Source organism: Phoenix dactylifera, chromosome 12 (genome assembly GCF_051530095.1).
Source record: "Phoenix dactylifera cultivar Ajwa chromosome 12, Ajwa_hap1_PhDact_Kaust_v1.1, whole genome shotgun sequence".
Lineage (NCBI taxonomy): Eukaryota > Viridiplantae > Streptophyta > Magnoliopsida > Arecales > Arecaceae > Phoenix > Phoenix dactylifera.
In genome coordinates, this window is record NC_143201.1 from 24,952,095 (window position 1) to 24,967,975 (window position 15,881).

At 38.1% G+C, this 15,881-nt stretch overlaps 2 protein-coding genes and 1 pseudogene across 8 annotated transcripts in view; 1 reads left to right on the plus strand and 2 right to left on the minus strand.

The window, feature by feature from the left end:
* Window positions 1-14,678, plus strand: LOC103717934 (putative lactoylglutathione lyase, chloroplastic). 5 transcript variants are annotated; one of them, XR_015972333.2, is made up of 10 exons: window positions 1-353; window positions 1,171-1,375; window positions 1,480-1,604; window positions 1,958-2,022; window positions 8,033-8,245; window positions 8,359-8,406; window positions 9,341-9,448; window positions 9,627-9,767; window positions 11,834-11,951; window positions 12,818-13,390. XR_015972333.2 is itself a non-coding variant. In XM_008806552.6 (9 exons), the coding sequence occupies exons 1-9, from the start codon at window positions 200-202 to the stop codon at window positions 11,873-11,875; spliced, it is 1,101 nt and encodes a 366-aa protein (XP_008804774.4). In that variant the 5' UTR covers window positions 54-199; the 3' UTR covers window positions 11,876-12,201. The 5 variants fall into 5 exon arrangements, 2 of the variants coding, with proteins under 2 accessions (XP_008804774.4, XP_088565412.2); XR_005513388.3 differs by lacking the exon at window positions 12,818-13,390 and adding an exon at window positions 13,710-14,678 and having other exon boundaries at window positions 54-353; XR_005513387.3 differs by having other exon boundaries at window positions 54-353; window positions 12,590-12,945.
* Window positions 3,915-15,881, minus strand: part of LOC103716984 (casein kinase 1-like protein 4) — a 26,048-nt gene continuing 14,081 nt past the window's right edge. The window contains exons 20-22 of one of the 3 annotated variants that reach the window (XM_089926639.1): window positions 14,173-14,595; window positions 13,895-14,032; window positions 3,915-5,168 (exon numbers count right to left, since the gene is read on the minus strand). The gene's annotated coding sequence lies outside the window, so the exon portion shown is untranslated. Of the gene's footprint in view, window positions 5,169-11,690; window positions 14,033-14,172; window positions 14,596-15,881 lie in introns of those variants that run through there. The other 2 variants (XM_089926638.1, XM_088709277.2) reach the window with 2 other exon arrangements.
* On the minus strand, window positions 12,084-14,617 carry LOC113463590 (VAN3-binding protein-like; annotated as a pseudogene).

The window sequence follows — 15,881 nt, forward strand, 5'->3', positions numbered from 1 at the left end:
ATCTGAGGCAACTAAATTTTTATCTCGGTCGAGGGGGCTTTCGTTTTCGTGGTTTTGGTTTGGAGAATCTCTTATCGATCTCTACCGCGCTGCTCACGTGACACCTCAGATAGCTCGGATAGAGAAAGCGAGGGATTCCAGCACCGACGAGAAACTCGAAGCGCGACCCAGCGAAACCAAAGAGCCGGTCTCCCGGCCGATGATGAGGATCCTCCCGATGGCCGCCGCCTCCTCCTCCCTCCAACTCGCCGCCCTCCGCCCCCGTTCGCCCTTCTCCTCCGCCGTCCAGCTCGCGTGCCTCGATATCCCCTTCGCCCCTTGCCGCCCCCTCGCTCTCTTCCATCTTGGCAGCGGTGAGCTCTCCGTCCCGCCGGGATTCTTTTGTCCAACTGGCCACCTTATTCTCTTTCTCATCATCTCTAACCTTCCTCACGGATTCTTGAAGGATTTCGACTTTTTGTCCTTTACAATTCTCGGTCGGATACATGAGCTATGTTTTGGTTCTTTTGACTTAGTCGGGATTTGATGAGACTGAGTTCACATTATCGTAAGGTTTTTTTTTTCCAGTGTTTTGAGCGTTTTTCTAAGATGCAGATATGCTCTCCGTAACTGATTATTAAACAGGAACTTCTGATTTGATCATCCATCTCGCCCTTTTTCTTCTCAAAGTTACGTCTTTTGGTATTAATATATACGGGTTATGCAAGAAATCATCAGTGAAGATTGGAGATAGCTCGACCTGTGGTTTCTTTTTGATTTTTTTTTTTGATGGGCAATTTCTTTGGAGCGAGCCCTATGGTTATTCAAAAAGTAGTGCAGCTTCTGTGATTCAAAGCGACTTTGTTGGACCTGCTTACTGAACTGAATGGAAGTTCGTAGATACAATCCAGTCGACAAAATCTTTTTATAGTAAGTCGGAGTCAATCTCAAAATTCATCTGAAACACTAGGACTGATATTGTAACTTATTGCTAATACCTGCACCCAGTATTAGTTTTTGTTACATACTGGAAGTCATGTGCTATGTATATCTGTATATGTTTATTTATTTATGTATTTATTTCATTGGTTTTGATTAATGGCAAGTTAAAGAAGAAGGGAATCTGGGTCTTTTTAGATATTCTTCTTTTCTGGTCCCTGAGCTGTTGACTTTTTGGGTGTGATCATACAGCTATGCATCATGAGCAGTTGTTTGGAATAAAACCTTTTAGGTTGATAAGAAAAGCGAATGGTATAGAGGCCAGTGCTGCTGGAAATACCACGACACAAGCAAGCACCACCATTAGTCAAGAAGAGGCCTTAGAGTGGGTGAAAAAGGACAAGCGGAGGCTTCTACATGTTGTTTATCATGTTGGGGACTTGGACAAGACAATAAAGTATCTTTTTTCCTGGATTCTATCTCTCCTCTACCATGAAGATCTTGTCTTTAATTTATAGGCACATGGCTTCCTCTAAATTTTTCTTTGTCCAATCGGTGTAGGTTCTACACAGAATGCTTAGGAATGAAGTTGCTGCGAAAGCGTGACATTCCTGAGGAAAGATACACAAATGCTTTCCTTGGATATGGGCCTGAAGACTCACATTTTGTTGTTGAACTCACTTATAGTAAGATACCTACATTATATCTTCTTGATGTCATGACACTTTAAAGTGTTAATTATCCCTTTAGATATTTCTTGTTATGTCATAGTTATCTTTGCTTTGTACTCTTAATAGTTCATTAATTGTTGGCTTTCTATTCTTTTGATTCTGCATGTTTTTATATCCATGTGGTTTAAACTCAACTGAATTCAACTCAACTAAGCCTTAATCCCAATCTAGTTGAGGTCCGCTACATGAATCCTTTTCTTCCATTTCACTCGGTTTAGTGCAATACTTTTTGAAAGATGTTGAGATACAATATTCTTATACATTGTTGCGGTTTCTGATGAAATTTTGTTTGTTATGAATATTGGCAGACTATGGGGTTGACAAGTATGAAATTGGAACTGGTTTTGGTCACTTTGGTATTGCAGTTGAGGATGTAAGGTTCTGCTCCCATAAATTAGTATACTTTAATCATGTGTCTGGGTTTTATGCATGCATTGTGTTTGCATATAACCTTGTACTTCTGTTATATTCATTTCTCTTTAAATGGTTGAATGGAGATTCACATAAAAAATCATTATGTACTATCAGATTTTTGTTTTATATTAGTTTTTGTGCTTACGGGTAATCTATTGGTGCCTTACTGATTATGTTACTACTGATGCCTTGATATTATATGTCCCTGTGCTTATTAAAAGTGGGCTTTTTTTTTCAGAAAAAAATCTTGTTTGCAAAGAACTCGGTATATATCAATTTTTTTATACACTATATCAACTAGAGAATGAAGTGCATCCAAATAACTATATAATAACTCTTTGTTGCAAATTAAAATTATAGCATGTGTGACCGACTTTTCTTGCCTTACTAACTAATTGTATGACTATGGAAATTTATGGAATTGACTTGAATGGCTCGAAAGAAATCTAATGTATACAATGATCCTATACATACAACTAGAAATGTTAATCACTAATAACTATCTGGTAGATACTTGAAACTTGAATGGCCATGGTCTTGTCCTAGAGTATGAGTACAATACTTGTACAAATATCGTGTGTTTTGAACATTATAACACACTTATGATATAATGAAATGTCTGATGCATCCCTTAAGCCTAGAAGTGTTAAATCATTGATAACTATCTGATGGATTCCTGAAACTTGAAAGTGTGTGTGTACTACAACTTGCCTGAAAAGAAGTATGTATTATGTGCTGCTTGATAGACTAGTTGTTGAGAGACAAAACAAGAGAACTCTAAGACTCCAAAAGGAAAATGTTGGAAGACAATGAAGAAATGGAGGATAGTGATTGAGGAGACACATTTGGGGGATATGTCCAAGAAGCAAGTCTTGAACACTTAAAAGTTCAGAAGTCAAAGGAGTTGAGGGGAAATAAATTTAGGGAACATGAAGAAAAATATGAAGGAAACAGAAAACTTGCACACCAAGAAGGGGGGGGGGGGGGGGGGTGAGATAGAGGAGACCTTGGTCCTGATTGGACTCAACATAATAAATAATTGGGTTGGCTTGGGAGGTAAACCCAGTTCATGATAGTGGACAATAGGATTATGAACTTTGAATGCCCAAGGAGATGATGAAGCAGGACCAGAAGGATCGGTAGATACCAGTCTTAGGTGTTGAATGCCTTTTGTTGGAGCTGACCAATAATAAAAAAGACAGGCAAGAACAACTCTGAAATTATGTAGCTTAATCAACTCTGATGATTATTGGTAGATTTGAAATTGATTTTGAGCTGACCAGGAGATTCTGGTTCACACTCTTATTATGTGGATTAGAGACATTGGCGGTTGTTGATTGGCAATGCTATAATAATAGTTTGATGGCTGCGTCTAACAAAGTACCTATGTGCTCATTTTGATGTGATTTGAAGGCAATTTTAACTAAGACTTGTTAGTTTAGATCCAAAATGACATGTCAACATGTGTCAATAGGGGAGAGAGAGTAGGGAGAAAGAAGGATAGTGGATTGGCATTAAAAAGGTGAAGAGGTGAGAGAGAAACGAAGGAGGGATAGATAGCAAGGAGGGAGTGAGGAGCTGAGATACTATCACAGAAACACCACCATGGCCTGTAGCCCGCTGCAACATGATGCCATGAGGGAGTGAGAAGGTGAAGTACTTGCCATGGGAACATCAACATGCCATGAAGTCTGCTATTATCGTGATATGACAATCGACCGCTGCTGCTATCTCTGATTATAGTCTCTGCAGTCCACTGCCGTTGCAAGGCATCTCCTGTGTCCTCCCAAAAAGAAAGGAGGAAGGGAAGTGAAGTAAATCAAAGAGGGCATCAAAATGTTGCCCATACTCTTTTGCGTAAAAACACCTAATATAGGGTAACCTTTTACTTAGTCATCAAGTCATACATAAATACCTATAGAAATCCTTAAGCTATAATAAAATGAAAATTGACCTGGGCCCAGCTCAATAGACAGTAATGACCTGGGTCTAGTCAACAACTTTGAATGGCCCAAACCTAACTCTAAGTATGCAATATTTTCAAATTTAAGATAATTTAAACAATCATTTTGCCTGCTATCTCTCCTGGTATCTTTTCTTTCCTTCTTGCCTAATCAGATGCTTGGATACGTGTCTGAATCTTTCACTATCTTGCCCATGTCCATGCAATCCTGCAGGGTACATCATCTGTTCACTTTATGAATTTAAACTTTTCATAGTGATCCATATAACAATGTTTCCAAGTATTGACACCACAAAACTTCTGGAACTAGTGTTTGATGACCTGTAAAATGCAAGCTGTGGCCCTCGTATGTATGATAGGACTACAACACATCTAAAACAATGCATGTACATAAAAATGCAATATTTTGCAGCAGCTCACAACTATAATAATTCACAAAATAGAAATATTAATAAGAAATCATTATATATTGCAGCCAAACCTATAGGAGTGTCAATGAAGGCTAAATAATTCTGGAGATTTTAGAAATTTCATCAACTAGAGAACCTTGGTTAATGTACGTTTTGGCACAAAAGCAAGAGAAAGTACCATGTTAGTTTCCTTTTAAGCTCATGAAGACGAAGACATATGTGCACATTTTCAAGCCATCATCTATCATTTCCTTACTTTTCTCAACTTGGACTTATTTGTCTGATACCATTACTTGAGTTCAGTTTGGCTATTGCCTATTGGAGATTGATCTAGATGCTATCATACATGGTTGCTGATAAGGGAACATATTGCAGCTTTGGCAGTATTTAAAATCCCTAATTGTAATCTTTGCCCATTCCTTGAAGCTTCACATACACCTGAGAAAACCATGTTGCTAAAAGAGCTTCCTTATTTGTCAACATATATGTATAAACTCACAGATGTTTAGTTATGTAGAATATGATGCTGAAACACTGAAGATGATTAGTTTGATCTTTACACAGGGCTGTTTTCTATTTATGCCAAAATATCAATAGTTACCTGTATGCATCAACCTTTTCCTATTGACTTGCAAAACTCAGGGAAACAAACCCTATCATGTGACCCGTTGTTTCAGCTTTATTCTAGCCATTTGAGAATCAATATGAATGCCTTCTAGATACCCTTACAATCTGAAAATTATAACAGAAAAAGAAAGGTAAAATGATCAGTCTGTTATATTGTTTTCTAATATATGATCCTAGAACAAAATGACTTTGCAACCAAAAAACTTCAATTGCAAAAACCAGAACATCAGAAAAGAAAGGACAACAAAATGCAAGAAAGAAGCCTTTCACATTGGGATGAAAGGCTTTAATCATTAGAAAAGTAAAACATATGCTCATAGCGGATTGAAAAGCATATGTTGATTGGAAAATAGTTCACATTGAATTTTAACTACAACGTTTTGATTTATCTTAATTCCAGATACAGCTTGAAGCACCATGCCAAGTTGTTTGTATTCTTTTAGAAGTACATATTTGTTTTTGGGCATAAGGCTGGATATTAAATAAAGACATATGAAGCAAGGTTCGCTGTCTCAGTACTAAGCCTCATACCGGTACTATCCTATTACAGTGTCGGTACACGGTATGGTACGAGACAACAAGGTATACCGAATGTTGGTACGGTACGAGATTGCATATTGGTTCGGTGCTAGTACAGTACGATTGGTATGGTACGGTACTGACCGCTATGGTAAACCTTGATATGAAGCTTGAGTTGACAAGTCTGCTTGCTTGGAACCTTGATTTAACCTCATGTTTAGCTCCCATAGGGATCACTATTCTATCCAACAGGCAAATATCCCATGGCTATATGTATTATCCAGAATCACTTTTGTTTCGTGGGCTACTTTTCAGTACTCTTGAAGTGTTGCTATGCTAAAGCCTCATCTATGAGTCGCATCATGATGTTATGCTAGGTTCATTTGGCCGAAATAACACCTTCAGACTTGTAAAAGGGTTTGAGGGTCAGACTAGATAGAGATACGATCTAGAAATATTTCAATCAGTTTGTCATGTTTTATGTACATATTTACCATGGCATGAACTATGTAGTTGCATATTATTTATTATTGCACTTGCAATTTTGCAAAAAATGTAAGCACTTCTGCTTATGGATGTGTATAAATGTAGCCAAATCCTTGAATCCCCCTCTTCGAGGTCTAGAAAATGTGAATCCTTCGACATATATGGATGCCCATCTAATGAGTTCCCTAGAACTGAAATTAGAAGACTATAGACAAATTGATTTAAAAATCAAACATTTTAATGAGAAAATTCTGTTATATATCAGGGAGCCGTCCTATGGATCATATAACTTCAAACTCATAAGGGTTTAGTAGATGTCAGACAACTGATGCCAAATAAAGTTTTTAAGTTATATTTTGTTCTTTGTTGCTTTAAAAAGTCTTCTAAGTTAATTTCGTCGGGATACTTAAATAGGTGCATGGAGTTTTTCCAATGACTGGAAGTTAACAGTGGACCAAACCTTATCCATCAAGTCCTTTTATCAATTTAACTCCTGCGATGTCCTCTGTCCTTTCTAAAAAAGGTCTTTGAAGTTCTATTGTACTTGAACAAACTAAAATTTTCATGTGGTTTGCTGTCAAGAACCACATCCATACCACCGAGGTGTTGAGGAAGAAAGGCTGGATAGTTTCTTGTACTTGTGCTCTCTGTGGAGCAACAAATGAAACTAGCTCCCACCTCTTCCTTCTTTGTGTTTTTAGCAGGAGTGTTTGTTTCGCTGCCAAGACATTCTTAGGTATCAAGGGCCACCTTCCCACCCTTTTGTCCTTGTCGTTGACGGGGAGAGCCAAGCGAATCAAGGAGCCCACCAGATGTGGTTGGGACCAACTAATTGTTCCAATCTGTTGAAATGTTTGCAAGAGGAACTATAGTGTTTCTGCAGAAGAATGGCACCATCATACAAGTTCTTCGTAACGCCCTTTCTGATTTCTTGTCTTGGGGAACCCTCTGTTGCTCAAAGAAAGCCCATGCTTACTCGATTGTCACTGTCTTTCTTCTCTGATGGCCATCTCTTGGTTAACGTTTGTTTCTGCACTTTTTCTGTCTTCTTTCTTTCTTTCTCTGTACTTTACTTTCTTGTTGTAAATTTGTCTTCCTTTGAATAATATTCCCTGAGGTGCAAGGACGTCAATCCTCCTTCCCAATTGCCAAAAAAAAGGAGTTGTTTCAATGCCATTGGATATGAGATCAAATGCAATGGCAAATCAAAGGTCGAACTTTGATGAACAGATTCCCACCATAAAATTCATATTTCCCTTGATTTAGATTTTCTGTTAGTCTATACCAGTTGAAATCCATGTTTACTTAAACATTAATGTACTATATTGTGTCATGCTTGTTTTCTTCAGTGTCTAAATGCTCATCAGATATCATGTTGTACTGCACTGAAAACTTGGGGGAAAAGATATGCAAATCTATGAAAAGAACTAGAATATACATGTGAAAAGAATGATGTAGTTCTATCATAGATTTCATAAATAAAAATTCAGCAGGTTTTGAACATCAAAAGTCCAGCTTTTGTTCATCTAAACAGTACAAATACATCGTAGCTATGCCTTCTGGTGCTTATAACAATAACCAAAACATGTTTGTTATACCATGTCAGTAGCTTTAACTTATAAACTAAAGATTCATCCATGCAATTACTATATGCAAGATGAAAATACACTAATTAAATTATTAAAGTATTCCAGTTAATCTGCTTTTTTATATGTGCTTTATTGAAAGGCAAGAATCTCGAATATGGAAATTACTATATTGTTAAAGATTTTCATTTTTACTGGAGGGATAGGCTAAAACAAGTCATTCAATATGCTCTTTGGAAAATAAAAACTCTTTCAAAATGAAATCAAATAATATCATATCCGTAGGTTTTCAAGTATTTGATCTTTTTATGTAGATATTGTCATATTCACAAGAATATGTCATCATAATGTGAGTATTTGCTTAATCTTTTATAACAGGTTACCAAGACAGTGGATCTTATAAAAGCCAAGGGAGGAAAGGTGACCAGGGAACCTGGTCCTGTAAATGGGGTCAAAACTGTGATTGCCTTTATTGAAGATCCTGATGGCTATAAGTTCCAGCTTTTGGAAAGGGGCCCTACACCAGAACCCTTGTGTCAAGTAATGCTTCATGTAGGAGATTTTGATCGTGCCATTAACTTCTATGAGAAGGTGAGTTCTGTGTGAGGAATTGAGGTTATTTTGTATAGATATGTTTGCCATTTGTCATCAAGTGTTGTTGACTGAGTTTGTCAAGTTCTAAATCAACTCTCACTTTAAAACAGGCATTTGGTATGGAGCTTCTATGCAAACGAGACAGTCCCGAGTACAAGGTAAGTCAATATTCATCATATCATCTTCTTATACATGTATGTCAGCTATATAAATTACAGATCAATCTAATTTGCATGGATTATCCATATAAAATTCTGCAAATTATGCATAGCCAATCATATTAACAACTAATTTTCAGCCATATAAATGATTGATTAATCTAGTTGATTGTAGTCAAGGTTCTAAATACGGTGGGATGGCTTCATCCTAGTTTCTCTGTGGAATGAGATACCCACGTACCAACACACAAGACAATCGATATTCTGTGACTCACGTCCCAGTCCATTTCTTGACTCATCCTGTCCTGACACTTGGATGGTGCCCCATCTCGAGACTCAGAATGGGAGGATGCCCCACTGTCACACTAGTATCTAAAATCTTGATTGTAATGGAAGTTGTGTATGCCTTTTCTTTCCCTTTGGTGCATGGTGGTAGATGGATGCATGTGTGAGCATGCATGCATGCTTCATCTTCCAAGGCCAAATCTGGGTTCATTATACACATTATACCATTTCATTTTTGTATTCTTTATTACAACTGATATTAATGCCTTAATCTTCAGCTTTCTATACATTGTCCAAATTTCTAGGAGCCTTATTCACCGACATCAATAACATACTCTTCTTTCATAGATCTAACCATCATTGACTGAAACCATATCCACTGTTAATCCACATTTTTGAATTTGTTGATATCCTGATAACTTCATTTTGAGCCTAAACTGCTATGTAGGTTGTTTTATGTGATGTACCAACTCTGACCATCTATTTTGTGTCAATATCATCCTTTTATCTTCTCTTTTATGTTTCTTAATTTTTTTTATCTCTGTGTTCCTCAATATATTTGTTTATTAGCGCATAATTATTTCTCTTACCTAGTAGCCATGGTTCATTTCAACCTTTTTGATTTATATTTGCTTGTATCTATTTTCAGTGTACCATAGCAATGATGGGATATGGTCCTGAGGATAAAAATGCAGTGCTGGAGTTGACCTACAACTATGGGGTTAAAAAATATAACAAAGGAAATGCCTATGCACAGGTAATTTTTATTTTTCACATGTGACGTGCATTTACAGTTGATAACTCGGTGATGCCATTTTTGTGACTCCTATCACAAATTTTTTCTTTATGGTTACAGTATCCATCATATGTTAATTTTTACTGTGCATTTTTCTCTGATTACATTCTATGGCAATTAACACTTCATACCCTGTCAGATTGCAATAGGCACGGATGATGTTTATAAAACTGCAGAAGCAATAAAACTGTATGGGGGAAAAATTACTCGTGAACCAGGTCCTTTACCCGGCATTAACACGAAAATCACTGCCTGCTTGGATCCTGATGGCTGGAAAACGGTATGGTACCAACATTTTTTTTACTTTGTTGTTGATTCATTTGGCTTTAAAGTAATTTTTCTTCCTGCACTTCTCCAGAAAAGTTCTATACTTCTACTTATGTGTTAAAATAGTTTTCCCCTACACTTTTGTCTTATATCATGTAGTTTAAAAAGATTTCTCCATGCCATTTCATTTACACTGGCATGGATGTTATTGGATATGGTGGCATAAGCACATAATTACTAATTTCTTGGTCCAATATTTTCGCTTATTAGTCACGATTTCTGTGAGGCAGCTTGGGCTGGATCTTTGCCGACTTCGCCCCTCCTCTAATGATGGAAACAGATTTTATAGATGAGTTGGCTGTTCAGTTGTCTGATTAAGGTTTACTTGTAAGGAAGATCTAGAGTTTCTTTTTTTTTATGTGTAGTGGCCTTGTCATAGGCTCCAAACAAAAGTATGCCATATCATACCGAACCGGACGGTACAGGGGTACCAAACTAAGTGGTATATAGGTACCAAATAGGGCAGTAAGGGATACCGTGCTGTACCGGTTCGGTACCGACATGCAGTACGGGAGTGTATCGATACTTAGTATGCCGAACCAGCCTCCATATCTGATGTACTGACACAGTAACAAGATGGCATCGGTATAGGGCCTGGTATAGAGATGGCATACCTTGCTCTGAGCTATGTTTTGGACTATTATAATAGGACCATTTTGAAGACAAAAATTTTAAAAATCTACCGATGTTGTTTATTATGTTAGAACAACAATTTATAGCCATTCTAACTGCATACAACAACCTATAGCAGTGGCACAAGTGCAATGAATCTGAATACTTTTTTTTAGATTTCAAAATTTTGTATTCAAATTTTGAAACAATGACAGTGTAATAATTGTTATGATGGCTATTTTTTTCCGATAGAATAACTGCTGCTATGATCTTGCTAATGGTTGCGACACATGTATGATGGCCATTATTTGTAAATGTACTTGAACAAAACCATGATAATAATTCTTATAACAATAATATTGACATTGTGTTTCTGTTTTTGCATGTGTGGATAATTAATTTAATGACTCTGGAACTCTTATGGCAGCATTTGCCAATAGGTATCTGGCTTACACTAAGTAATATAAATACCAAAATCAATTCCAAGCTGTGTATTGGAGTGCAGCCAAACCAAGTTGATTTGGCTCTTCAGTTGTTTATTTTTCCATGGTAGTCTTTTTTTACTTCTCTAGGTCAAGTCTCTAAGTATGCTGCTTCACAGAGTAGTTATATTATTTTGTATCGAGCATGGTCAGCGGAACTGTCTCAAACTGGACGGTTCGGGGCGTACCGAGCCGTACCAACGACAGACCCAGACGATTCCGGCAACCGAAATGAAAAACCATCGATGGAGGGAGAGAAGGAGAAGAAAAGAGGAAAAAAGAGAGAGCGAGTGGGGAGGGAGAGAGAGGGAGGGAGGTGGAGGCTGGCCGGCGAGCCACGCGGAGGAGGCGGAGGAGACTAACTTCACTTAAAAAGTGCGAAATTAAAAAGGGGCCTCCTCTGGGACCCCTGTTTCGAACAAAATAAGGGAGCCGGAGGCGGAGCGCCTCCTCCGTCGGTCTCCGCCACCCTCCTCCCTCCCTCCCTTTTCCCCCCTTCTCTCTCTTTTCCTCTCTCACATTCTCCCTCTCCCCCACCTCCTGTATTGTATCGGTATGGGCCGGGTATGGAACGGTACAGGAGCGTACCGACCCATGCTGCCGGACAACCGGTCTAGGCTCCGATTCCGGCACAGCAGACCTTGGTATCGAGAGTGTAAGATGTATGTAGTACATAATGTTTTAGCAGGCATTGTGAAGTTGTAGTGCATTTCTAATGCGATAAGCCACTAATAGAAGGCAGATCATTTCCTATATTGATTATTTTTTCCTTTTCCCCAACCTTTTTACCTCTTAACAATTTTCCTGTTCCAGTTTAACACTTTGGCATCATATTGTTTATATGCTGTGGATGTATTAGTAGAATCTGTATTCATGACTTAAACAATATTTAATGACATGGATTCCAATTGTTTTTCTTTTGCAGGTCTTTGTTGACAACATAGATTTTGCCAAGGAACTAGAGTGAACCAATTGTTATGCTGAGATTGTCAAGGAATGTCTGGCCTCTGATCACTTAATGCAGCCTTTGCCAGTCAAGTCTTGTAAATTCACCAAGTCCCTGATCTCATTCTGTAGATAAGTCATTCCACCATTAAGTAACAAGCATCATCCATATAGCTCGGTGCGGATGTTCGATTTTGATGCAATTTTAATCTATCATCATGTTAATCTAGTTTGCCTCCAACTCATTTTTATTATATTTGTTCTGCTCATTAACTTGACATGGCAACATTCTTGTTGGCATGACAATTCAACATCTGGCATGTGCCTTCAATCCAGATCTGTTGGTCACGTTTGTTTTTGCATTCAAATTTAATTATCCTTTCGGGTGTTTCGATCCCAAAATAAGCTCTTTGATGGTGGCTATCTTTCATTTCTCTGCTGGGCCATGCTGGGATATTAGAGCAGACATCAAGAACAATACCTGAAAAAATTGCATCACTTAGTTTCATGTACTGTATTATCTAAAACTCTGTATGAATTATGCTACCAATCTTACTTTTTTTCTTCTTCACGAAGGTCCCAGCCATGTGTGTGCTTTTCATCTTAACAAACACTTGTATTTTTTTTTTTAATGGATAGGTCTAAAGCAATATCAATCATATACAAAATCAAACTTATGGTTTATGCATAGTTTACCTGCCAACTGGAGTTTATGTATACTGAAACTTGTTTGCAGTGTCCTGCCAAAAGAGTCCACTCAGTCTTGTTTGATGGGAAAGTCCACTCAGTCTCTGCTACTAAGCCTTGCATTAGTTTGAAATAAATATTTTTAATTAAAACTTTCTAGAGATCGGAAGAGTTGTGTATATTTAGTTCTCACAGCTTTCACACAGCTTACTCCAGTGTCTGGATAGACTGTGTATGCACAATTTTAGGTAAATTTAATCTTTGTGTTGTTTTACAGGGGTTATGGTGTCTGTTCTATGTCCTCTAAATATAGCTGTCATTTAGTTTTGAGATGGCATTATGGCGCTGTTGTGTGCTGGGAAAATATCCATTATATATGTGCTTCTCCCTTTGGAAAGCTGTACACTTTCTTGTGCGTTTAAGAAGATCCACCCCTCTGGAAACAAAAGTCAAGGCTGATGAGCATCCCTCTGATTCTTTGTTTTCTCCTGCTAATGCTGCACTCTGAATTTCCTAATGTTGTATTGCCCTCAGTGTTGCTGCCCCACGTAAGACTGCATTAAAACAGATTATGCCAGAGAACTCTACCCATTACTATTTTGCAACGGATGGCATGATTTGGTATCATAACCATTTTACAGGAACCTCGTAGTGGAGATTTTAATTCTGGTGTTCCTACATTTTGCATAACTGGCCACTTTTGTGATACTTGTTAGTAATTGCTCATGGACTCTGCCATATTTTTCTGCTGGGTAAACTGATATTAGCGCACTATATTGGACTTGAAGTCAAAATAAGTCTAGAAAACTACCAATTTATTTGTTATTATGCAAATCATACATTAAATGTTTAGACTGCATGGTTTGATTTTTCGTCATATCAGGGTTAAGCTGTTTGAACTCTGAGCTGGAATCAATCTGGCCTGCATAGTTTGTGTTGTATATTGAGGAAACCCCCAATCATCTTCTTCAAGTGATTAGATTGTATTCTTTTTTATAGAAGGTTTTAGCTGCAAATTTTGAAAAACTATATGATTACTTATCCTACCATTGTTATCTATTTAGATCCTCTGGGGGATCATAAGCGTATTCTATTTGTATAAGATAAGAGGTTAGATGATTTGGCATTTAAAGCTAGACCTGATATATGGAGCTTTCTACGATGGGCAGGATGACTGTAGACAAAAAATTGGGATGGCGGAACGTGATAAGCGGAAGTACTAAACCAAAATTTGCAGTTGGACTTGAAAGTTAGAGCATGGACAAGAGTTATTGGTTACGTTTTTATGTTTGCTTAAATCCTGCTAAATCAAACCCTTGAGAGTTGAGAGTGAACTTATTCAAAGAAGAGATACCTGTTGCAGCTCCAGCAGTCAAGTGTCATGATATCTCCACTTGGTCTGTACATTAACGGCAGGGTGGGTTACCGACAAGATCTGCTCATGACTGGCCCCAAAAGCTCGAGCCATCGCTGCGCAGTGATGCCACCAGTGCTGCAGCAGAAGCAATGGCTGCTGTAATCTTTGAACCAGAGTTGGTTTTTTCTTTTCTCCCCACCCATCGTCTCCCCTCGTGGCAACCCACCAAGGAGCTGGACGTTTGGACGAGTTAAAATGAAAAGTTCAGTTCATACCTATATGATCTCTTGGAGAGATGGGAGGGCCAGTGCCAATTGATTCAGTTGGCGCCGATGGTGTAATTGTCGGCTTTTTCAGTGAACCTCCATCTTCATATCTGGCTTTAGCCAGGGCATTCAGAACATACTTCAGCTGAAGGCGGGGCTGGTGAACTGAAGTTTGGTTTCTGCATGCATGTGGATTCTGAAGGACCACTGCTTTCAAGCATAGCAAAGGGGCTTTCGAGATCTCTATGGCAGATAGGCTCCATGACTTTGCAAGGAACTACAAGGTCTCCGTAGGAGTTTCAGGAGCCTGCACCGATGACGAAGGCCAGCTTATGAGGCCTTCCTCTTCAATGTTCTCCAGCTGCTCAGATGGGCACTTGAGATGATTGACGCTGATATGAACTTTGATCCAGGGCCTCAAATAATTGCACCCTTGGATTGAAACAGTGACACAAAGTTAAAGGTATTAGCATATATTTAATGAAATGATGGAAACAAAACATATGTGAAGCAAAGATATCGATTTAACAGTCAGAGATTTATGAGCCAAATTCTTTAGTAATATCCACTAACAAGTAGAACGTGTGTCAAACCATACTCTACGTGGGTTTATGTGCGCCGGCCCTCTCTGTCTTATCCCTATAAAGAGTTCCCTCTAGTTTGGGAAGTAGCGTGAGCCGTCATTGGTTGGTTTGGTGGGCCCCCAGATCCAAATAGTATGGGCCTTGCACATGAATGCTCATTTTCGAACATTTAGTTAACATACGCTACAGAATCCTGAACTTGGGAACACGAAGCCATTGTAATATTTTAGAAGAGAATAAGAACAGTGGTTTCCGAGCTTCCCACTGTTTTGATTGATATATAAATATGTATGTAGACTTGGCTACACTCAATTGAATCTCCACTCAGATTTAATTAAGGCCCCATCAAATGATGATTGTCCTACATCGACGATCCATGAAGTTGGATATGATTTATTACCTTTTAAACCACTCGTATACCAAAAATTATAGAATTTGAAGATCTCTAATCCATGCATTAAATCTATTTTTTTGACTATCTAATGTAAGACTAAATTTCTACAAATTATATAATTTTTGGTACATAAGCAAATAAGGGATAGCAAATTGCATCTAACGGCTCAAATCATTCATGTGAGACTCTTATCATTCAATCTACCTGCAAACTATGGTATCATTCAAACTAAGGTTTTTTTGGTAGTTTGGTTTACTTATTATATGACCACCTTGTTCTTTGCTTTGGTTCACTTCCTACAGTCCTTGGAAGATAAAACCATGACCATATTTTGCATCGCTGTAGCCATAATGAAGACAATGGGGCATCCCCATTTGGCAAGTCCACACTCTATTCCACTCTAATAAAGCTCTAGGACTACCATCTAACAACCATACAACAAAAATAAGAAAGCAAATCATTCTCTCGTCACCATAGCATGCTCAATGCTATCAATAGTGACTAAAATACAGCATATGCATGTCAAAAAAAGAGAGGATTATTTGATGAATGGCTATCATCCCTAATCCACCTGCAAATAAAAATTGCGTTAGAGAGAGGTGGTCAATTGTACCACACCCTAGGGCTTAGATCCAGGTTGTAGGTCGCAACCAAGACAATCAGGAGACCGAGGTTGTAGATTGTTGCGGAGATGATAAGGAAAACAGTCTGGAGGTAATACAACCGAGGAGCATGAAATT

What these genes read in the sequence shown, in the direction of transcription:
- LOC103717934 (XM_008806552.6), top strand. Translation starts at nt 200, where the DNA reads ATGATGAGGATCCTCCCGATGGCCGCCGCCTCCTCCTCCCTCCAACTC. An exon ending in TCTCTTCCATCTTGGCAGCG is followed by an intron (nt 354 to 1,170) that starts GTGAGCTCTCCG and finishes GTGATCATACAG; the next exon opens with CTATGCATCATGAGCAGTTG. An exon ending in GACTTGGACAAGACAATAAA is followed by an intron (nt 1,376 to 1,479) that starts GTATCTTTTTTC and finishes CAATCGGTGTAG; the next exon opens with GTTCTACACAGAATGCTTAG.